Source organism: Acipenser ruthenus, chromosome 23, assembly GCF_902713425.1.
Source record: "Acipenser ruthenus chromosome 23, fAciRut3.2 maternal haplotype, whole genome shotgun sequence".
Classification (NCBI taxonomy): domain Eukaryota; kingdom Metazoa; phylum Chordata; class Actinopteri; order Acipenseriformes; family Acipenseridae; genus Acipenser; species Acipenser ruthenus.
In genome coordinates this window covers 2,035,115-2,043,797 of record NC_081211.1, presented here as the reverse complement: position 1 = coordinate 2,043,797, position 8,683 = coordinate 2,035,115, and the positions used below count along the sequence as shown (strand labels likewise).

The following is an 8,683-nucleotide window of genomic DNA, read 5'->3' as shown; positions in this document are numbered from 1 at the left end:
TATATTTAAATACATTTTTAAAATGTTAAATTTAAGTTTGGCAGGGATGGAGGTTAATTCCATCCCTGCCAAATCCATCTGTGGAATGTGGCTTGGTGTTGATTGATTAATTGATGACGATCCTTTGTTTGTGGGCTAGTTTAGTGAGAGGGTTCAGAGAAGGGGAACAGAGAGAGGAAGGTAAGTACAATGCACCGCGATAGCTGACGCTTGGGTGTTTGTTTAAACCTTTTTATTTGTTCCTGCATTTTGTTTTGTGTCTGATTTTATAATAAACGTGCGCAACAGTGCTTTAAACTGCAGATCTCCTTCCTGGAGGTAACCATGACGCTACCCTTGACCAAACCCCATTTAGCTTCTGAAAAGGTCTGGCTCTTGCACAACATCATCCTGTTGAACTTTCCATCAGCTGCTGGATCAATAGCACTCACTTTAGGTGGGTTTTCATTTGATAAAGGGGCACAGGTTTTTTTTCTGTACTTTCTCAGTAAGTTGGAGTTCTGTTCAAGGTTACCATGTCTTTTGTTGCCAGGATGCTGTGGCAAACCTCGCTCTTTTGTTTTCCTCTTGCAGACAGTGAGTTTCGCTTCTGTTAAATACATTCACCAGAACAATTGAAGCGTGCATTCTTCTTCTCAGACTTTGATGTTATTTGATGTTTCCTGATTCTCAGACGACTTGGCTGAGCTCCTTTAGCCTTCCATTAAGCAAAGCAGTGTTTCAGGCAGGGAACTAACTTATAACCTCAGATCAAATCACGTCAACATCAAGCACATTTTAGGCACTTCCAATACCCAGATCAAATCGTTCATCGAATAGCTAGTATCTTATTTGTCTTTGAATAAACAATACGTCCAATGATGGGCAGGGAAGGTATTTATATCTTACCTCAATCCATTACGTCCCTGCTCTGTGCTAGAGTTTGCCTCCTCCTCCCCTTTCCTGCCCCCTGCCCATGGCTTCCATATAGCCAGCCTTTCCACTTATCTGCAAGCTCATTTATGGGCAGGGTACCTCGAAAGACAAGGCCAAAGAATGTAGTTTACAACATATGTATAATGTAGTAGTTTTGTCTAGTCTAAGCTTTAATAAATAATCTATCGCATGAGTTTCCTCACTGAAATGTTAGTGTCCAAGCACCTTTTGTGTTCAAATTCCAGAATCCCAATGGAGGTTTGTACAGGACCCCATTAGAGATGCCATGCCATATGATCAAATGAAATCGTCCAGGAAAATGTTACCGTAACCGAAACCTAGCTGGACAGCGCCTGTTGGATTGGGTTTCGTTCCACTGAAGTCATCGTCTTGTTCTTTGCATTGTCTGTATTGTGTGCAAGGGTGATTGTTGTGAGCACTTAAGCAAACAAATTACACTGCTGAATAGAGTGGGAATGGGATCTTGTGAAGAAAGGGTTATAAAGGCGGCTTGACAGCAGAAATCACCTTTATGACTTTCCCTTCGTATTGTATACAGGAATGTGCTTTCAGGCAAGTTACAAAAGCATGCATTATATTTGAGATAAAAAGTTTTCAGTACATAAATATACCTTAGAAAAAAAAAGTCTTCTTTATACTCTGTGAAACTCAAACTCTCTGTAACCTGTAATGATATAATAGGTGAAATATATATATATAATGCAAGCTGCCATCTGTCAGGCCAGCCCCATATAGAAGGATACTACAATGTGCAAATATTCTAACAAGTATGTCCGGTTTATTTAAAAAAATAAAATGTAAAACCTGAGTTTTGGATTTGTTTCATGAGATGGAGTTTTTGTTATGAGGCTCTTTTCAAGACCAGGCCCTCTCAAAACCGCTGAACAAATTTTAGCAGAGCTAAATAAAATGAAAACTAACAGTATCAAATGATTAAGAAACATTTTAGCTTCTTTTTAAAATCAATAACCTTAATGCAATGTATCCCTGAAATGCCTTTTCAAAGAGAGATGTTTTTAAACGAGATTTAAAGATAGGGACAGACTCTGCTTGTCTGACCAAAGGCGGTTTTTCTAGCAAAAGTAACAATAATTTTGGTTTAGTATTAGTGGTAGCAGTATACACAGTGCTGCCTCTTATGCAGCTGAACAGGTTACGAGGCCTGTGGCTCCTGACTACAGCATTATAAAAGGGGAGCATATGGGAGGCCCTTATAAGGATGGTAAGTGTTAATCAGAGAGGGGCTGTGTGGTTTTGAGAAAGGGGGTGTTGTTTCCACTACATCTCTAGAACTTAACCTTTTAAACACCCCTTTCACGTTTTATATAGTCGTCCAGGATTCGGAAATACCTGTGGGTGTCTGAACCCCATTCACGTGGTCTCTTAAACACACTGAGGTGCTGCCTGCCTGGGCTATACCTTTACAGATGAGTCGACCTCTTTACGCTTTGTAAGCCTTGTCCTTTTTGATAACCTACTGCATGAGTCGAAACTACTTTCTACTCTGTGCAACTCTAATGCTGTACAATGTATACCTTCTACTCTGGGGGGGTGGGGGTTATAGCAAGTATAGGTGGTCTTAATTAAAAAAACATTGCATTTAAAAATTGAGATTTCTTGAGGTTGAGATTTTGTTCTTTTCTGGTCATGTACAGAGAATTTAAAAAGTGTGTTTTGCAAGGTCACTTGCACCACAGTGTGTCCTGTCAAAACTATATCTACACATCAAGAGTTTAAATACAATACACTTACAGAGGCACACTCTCCAGGGCTGATATTGGACCACAGCACTGCAGAGGAGGGACCAGTGTGCCCTAATTCATACCCTGTAGGACTTTGGTTTACTGCTGATTTCAGCCACTTGGTAACCTCACACAAAATAGGAAATTATTGTACCACTGTGGTACCTTTCTTCCAATGGCTTAATACCGGTGTAGCTGCCCTTGTGCTTGCATTGCTTCTGAATTCAGAACCACTGCATTACCAGTATGGTACAACTGCAGTGGCTTTTAGGGTAATTTGGGAAGGTACAGTTAACATAGAAACATTGCGTTGCCAGTGTGGTGTAAATGCATTGCCATTGAAGAGACAGAAGGGTATAGCTAGCATACCGTAAAAATATATATAGATATATAGAGAGAGATAGATAGATAAATATGTACCTCTGTGTGTGTGTGTGTGTGTATAACAGCCTAAGCAAATATGAAACTGAACTTAGTGCATATTATAATTATCAGCAATTATTAACTTGTGATGTTTATGCTGGCCCTGAGCTGGCTGGAGAGCTTATCAATCTCTGAAGGCAAGATCCAATATTAAGAACTAAGAACTCACCCCTCTGAGAAAGAACAGAGCTGTCAGAGAGGTGAAAAGGGTTCTAGAAGACTAACTGGAGCCAGACAGCGGAATACTGAGGGATCGCTGTGTTTGCTGAGACATTCAGAAGCTCCCGTATGAACTGCACGACATGGCCTGTTTACTGTTCATGGTGTCTGTAAACTGTGTAGTCTGTAGAAAATCATATCACTGTAGCGCTGAGTGAATAATTGAACAGGCGTGATATTGTGTGCACTATACCTGTAATAAATAACACTTATCAAGTGACGTCATAAGGTTGACAGCTGCCAATAAATAAACAAATAAGGAGCTAATATTATCAGTGTTAAATTGGAAAATGAAACACAGGAACATTCTCTGTTTTGATTTATAAACTTTAATAGAATATACAAGATATAAAATTCAGGCACATTCGCTTAATCTACAGCAGAACCTCACAATTGTTTGGTAGTTCTTTAGTAATAGCAGCAAGATACAGTTTAGATTGAAACAAAGTGTATTCTCCTGTAGCCTGAGCAGAGTTCGAGAACTAAAAATAGACTATCATGGCTTGGAGCTACATACAGTATTCCTGTCACATACAGTCCCAAAGATATTCTCTCATCCAAATCATGATCCAGTTCCATTGAAATTAGTTCCCTCACAGCTGCTGGTGAAGACAGTGGGGCTCTATACATAACATTTTATTATAGATCATTTTAATTAAATAAATTAAGTTTTCAGTTCATTAAACCACTTCTCGACTGTGAGAAGTCAATTTTCAATTTTCTAAGCACTGTTTAACAACCTAAGAGAAAGTTTATAAAAACTCTTTAAAAAAAAAATGTTATGAAAAGTTTATGAAATCAAGCCCAACCTGAGCTGTTTACCCAGAGGTGCAAAATTTGGCGCAATGGTGCAACTTTCTAGTGCCAGGGTACCTCATATAGCACCGGCAACGTTAAATTCTGGCGCCAGTAGACAACCAAAGGTGATGATAGTTTATCATTGGGTCTAGACTGCTCACATGACCAACCCACACTTATCCACAGACACAGGAGAGAAGGGTTGTGTCTCGTGGGAAGTTGTGAGGGGAGCTTGATTAGGACGGGCTTTGAAAATTTACCACCAGTAGGCACTTTTTTTTTTTATGGTTTGCACCCCTGTTACCTGAGTGCAGTATCTCCCAGCCTCAGCAGAGAGAGAACCTGCGAGAGTTGATGTTCATCCGGGTGACCCCGATGTGTTTGAGGGGCGTGGAGAGCGAGAAAGCTGCTTTCAGGGGGATGTCACTCAGCAGGTCAGATTCCTCCCCGCACTCCTCCAACCCATAGGTGGCGTCGTCGAGCATCTCCTTGTGATGGTGGCACACCTGCTCCACCTTCAGCTGGTTGATCTCCCCCCGTAGCTTCATGAGCTGCCGTGCGAGCTGGTTATCTTGCATTTGCATCTCCCTCTGAGGAGACGAAACAAACAAGCCAACCTTCAGTGAAGCACAGCGATATTTATCAACCTCTCTGATCAAAAACAGCACCCACTGAAAATCATTCCTGCTAAACTGAACAGGGACTGGAAATGAGTTTTCCAACAAGTACTACTTATAGATTTCAACTTGTCATATTATTGTAACTCTATATACCCATATGGAATACACAGTATATGCCATTATGTAAATGCAAATACTGATATACAGAGAGTTATTTATATAGAAATGCACTACCGCATATGTTGTGCATATTCAAAAAACTCCCACATGATTTGGCAGCATTTCGGTTTCTGTTTCCCTCTCTCGTGTTCAGTCGGAATTCATTATGAATTTGTAACTATTGTTTTAAAGTGTCACCCTGTAACTGTGTTAATTAACACACACAATAACCTAAAGAGTGAATGCTGGTAGTGACCAGGCTGTATGAAACAGTGCCCTGGGTGTGGCCAGTTTGCTGGGAAAGATCCCTCAATACACCCTCTTGTTACCTTGATAAAGGCATGCATTCTGATAGCAGGATCCGTATCAATGCATCTTATCTCAGAGAGTTAAGCATGACCGTGTGATAATGACTGATAACTTGGTAAGAAAGGTTGTAAACAGTCCACATTATGAGACAACGTGGACTTGACCTATAGGAGTAGCCTACTGTCTGGAGCACAGCTTCTCAACAGGATTTTATTAAAGGGCATGAGCAAAAGTATTTTTTTATTATGATTATGTCCTATCATAAAACTGAGTAATGTTCACAAGTATGTGACTGATGTCATCCATGCTTTTGTAGGTCAGTCTACAGTAAACCAAACTTCCACCGCTTACAGGGAGACTGTATATGCACAGATACACCATTTGATTTGAGGTCTGTTCATGTTCCACCTTGTTCTACTGTAGGTTTGCAGCCTCTTTGCATTGCACTGGGTACCAGTTAATGATGTAATTATCCAGGACCTTTTGGAAAAGAGTGGGGATCAATAAAGTACAGAGAAGTGTGGTGTTAAGATTTCTTCCAAAACAAATCCATTTAACGAGCTTCTAAAGACTTAGTGCCTCTCAAAAAAGCTGCTGTAATACATATGCTTCCCGCAGGTTAGCACAGCTGCACAGTAAGAGCTAACATGGAGCTGCATTCGGCCCAAATGAACTTTGGAGGTAAGCAAGCGGCGCACAATGCAGGTGCGTGCCTCGAAATAGAACGCGCGACATTTAAAGCCCCCCTTTGTCACCGCACACAAGTTTACATGTTCGTTAAACCTGGGTTTTCGGATCTCACACACTTTGAGTACACAGTACATTTGGGACAGCGATGTCTGAAGTTTTACAGGTGTGACATGTCACACACACACGCACAAAACAAAAATCTTCCTATTTTGGAAAATCATGTGTGGTCTAAATGTGTGCCTTTAACCTTTTGTTTAATGCGTTTCGGTTTTCTTTTTCCTAAACACAAATGACACACATGAGGGCTGTCTTGGAAAAACTTGTGGGATAATTTCACTTTCCTGATTTAACTTCTCCTTACTTAAGAAGACTTCCATAATGTGGGATATTAATATCTATGGAAAAGATCATTGTATATGTTTTTAAACGTGAAACACACCTTTTTATTTATTTATTGATATACATTATATACGGAATCTGCTTTATGGTTGCGCGTGTATAGATAATTCACTGTATATAACTTTGCAAACTGTACTAAACGCTGGGTAATACAGAATAGCTATTAGACAGACAGATAGACGGGCTCTCGTATGCATTGATACATACAACACAAGGAAACGCATAGATGAGTGTCATTTATACTTACTAGTTCTTTCCTTAACCAGTTCAATGCGTCATCCATGGTGTCAAACCCACAGATATTCTGCAGAGTGCCAGCCCCGTCTTTACTGGCGCTCTTGCTACCTGTACTGCTGCTGCTGCTGCTACTCTTAAGAGCGTCCACCTCCTTTAAATCCTCGTCTTCGGTCTTGTTAGGGCACTGTACCTCAGACCCGTCCTGTCCTTTCTCGCCTGGTCTCCAAGGCTGGCATTGCAGCCTCTCCTTCCATTCCAAGTATGACGGTCGCCGTGTCTGCAACTTCAGTTTCTCGGTGAGCGCTTTGACGCTGTCCAAGTCGCGGTCGGTGTCCGAGTTCTCTTCAGCGCCCAGCTCCTTGAATTCCAGCATGCTCCTTATCGACATCTCAGCTGCTAGACAGTGTCACTTACTGTGTTAATACAAGTGCTGTATGGGAAAGTCACATTGTCTGAGAGGTGCAGCCCTGCTGTTGAGCCGGGAGATTCCTATTATTTTATAGCCCTGTTTTTACATGAGAGACGCCCAGTTTATTTTTTAAAGGAAGTATAGGAGATAAAAAAAGCGAACTGGGAGTAGGGTAGTAAACGGTGTAGCAAGACTAGTTGACAACGTTGAGGAAGTCATATTCAAATAATACACGTTTAGTGAAAAGCTAAATAAACTACCTTTTTAAACAAAAATAGTTTATAATAGATAGATAGATAGATAGATAGATAGATATATAGATAGATAGATAGATAGATAGATAGATAGATAGATAGATAGATAGATAGATGCCATATTCATATAGGCCTATGTCATGTTTAAAAAATATAGAGAGATAAATAAAATAGGTGCAAGCTTTGTAATAGTTAAACGCTTATTTTTATAGAACCCAACCTGTTCATTCAGAATTATAATGAATTTAAGCGCATGTGCTTGTAGAATACAATTACTATTTAATGTAACAAAAAAAAACTTTGCCCTATAGCACAGCTCGCCCCGTGCCAGCTGGATGTCCGCCTTGATCAGTATATGCTATGGACTTGTTAAGTAACCTGGGCCAACTAATTATACATAGAAAAATATAAATATGTGTGTATTTATGTATATTTAACATTGTACCCATCCATAATAAAACAATTAAATAAAAACTTCTATAGTATAATTGGAACTAAAACTGAAAGGCAATAATTTTATTTTTTAGTATATAACCACTTTTAAAATGGTTTCTCTCTCTCGCGCTCTCTCTTTCTCTCTCTCTCTCTCTCTCTCTCTCATTTATATTTTTTAAAGATTATGTGTAATTAGCACCATTAATTCTGAAAGCAGAATAACACACACAGCACAGAATTCGTGCTCTGGTGAGTATACATTATATAATAAAGGTAACGCCAGAGTGATGCTTTCAGCTGGGTCCTGCAAAGACTAGCCGGATACCTCGTTTCAACCCTCGCTGATAAGAATGAAACCCTGTTAGCGGATCTTAGTCATCGGCAAGTACACGTGAAATCGCATCCGCTGTGTGTTGCTGATGAAACAACTTCTCTTCTGCACATCGATCTAGTAGAGTTACACGCCTCTGTAACTTTAACGAGGAACCTGCAAGCAAAAGGAGACAACTGAAAAATTACAAATTAGCAAAGACAGACCGACGTGAGCATTATTTCTCAGTTTTTTTTTTCTTGACAAAATATTCATGCACGATAGAAGCATGTTGTTTTAAATCGTCAACGGCGAACTGTTTCTAGAGAAATAGCCCCACCTGGTGGTGAGAATGATAAATAGCCACTAGTGTATTGAACACCATACTACTATACAAACATATAGCATTCTAACATAATATATTGTTTTCTTTTCTACAGTGAATTGATTCCCAGTTCATATTTTTATTTTATTTTACACTGCTTGCCATTACATCATCTGAGAGTCAAACAGACACGCTCCTACAGTAAGATGTTAGAGACGCGCCTCTCCTGACCCCATCAATGTTAATATAGAGCGTGTACTATTTAACAAGATATAATAGCTCGAGTCGCCCTTAATAATATGCATGGTTCTGCTTTCACATCTTGTGATTGTTATTACTCGCTGGACGTACTTGCGCTTTAACTGGATAAATGAGTCGCTCCTTAAAAAATAGACTTGTAATCGTATTTTCTTATTGG

The 8,683-nt window shown here is 39.8% G+C and overlaps 1 protein-coding gene across 1 annotated transcript; it reads right to left on the bottom strand.

Moving 5' to 3' along the window:
* Window positions 1–4,365: 4,365 nt before the first annotated feature.
* LOC131699700 (protein FAM167A-like) lies at window positions 4,366–7,293 on the bottom strand. Its single transcript, XM_058997400.1, has 2 exons — window positions 6,543–7,293; window positions 4,366–4,708 (listed from the first exon to the last, which is right to left on the bottom strand). Exons 1-2 carry the CDS (start codon window positions 6,918–6,920, stop codon window positions 4,445–4,447), a joined length of 642 nt encoding a protein of 213 aa, XP_058853383.1. The 5' UTR covers window positions 6,921–7,293; the 3' UTR covers window positions 4,366–4,444.
* Window positions 7,294–8,683: the final 1,390 nt, after the last annotated feature.

What these genes read in the sequence shown, in the direction of transcription:
- LOC131699700 (XM_058997400.1), bottom strand. Translation starts at nt 6,920, where the DNA reads ATGTCGATAAGGAGCATGCTGGAATTCAAGGAGCTGGGCGCTGAAGAG. An exon ending in ACTGGTTAAGGAAAGAACTA is followed by an intron (nt 4,709 to 6,542) that starts GTAAGTATAAAT and finishes TCGTCTCCTCAG; the next exon opens with AGGGAGATGCAAATGCAAGA.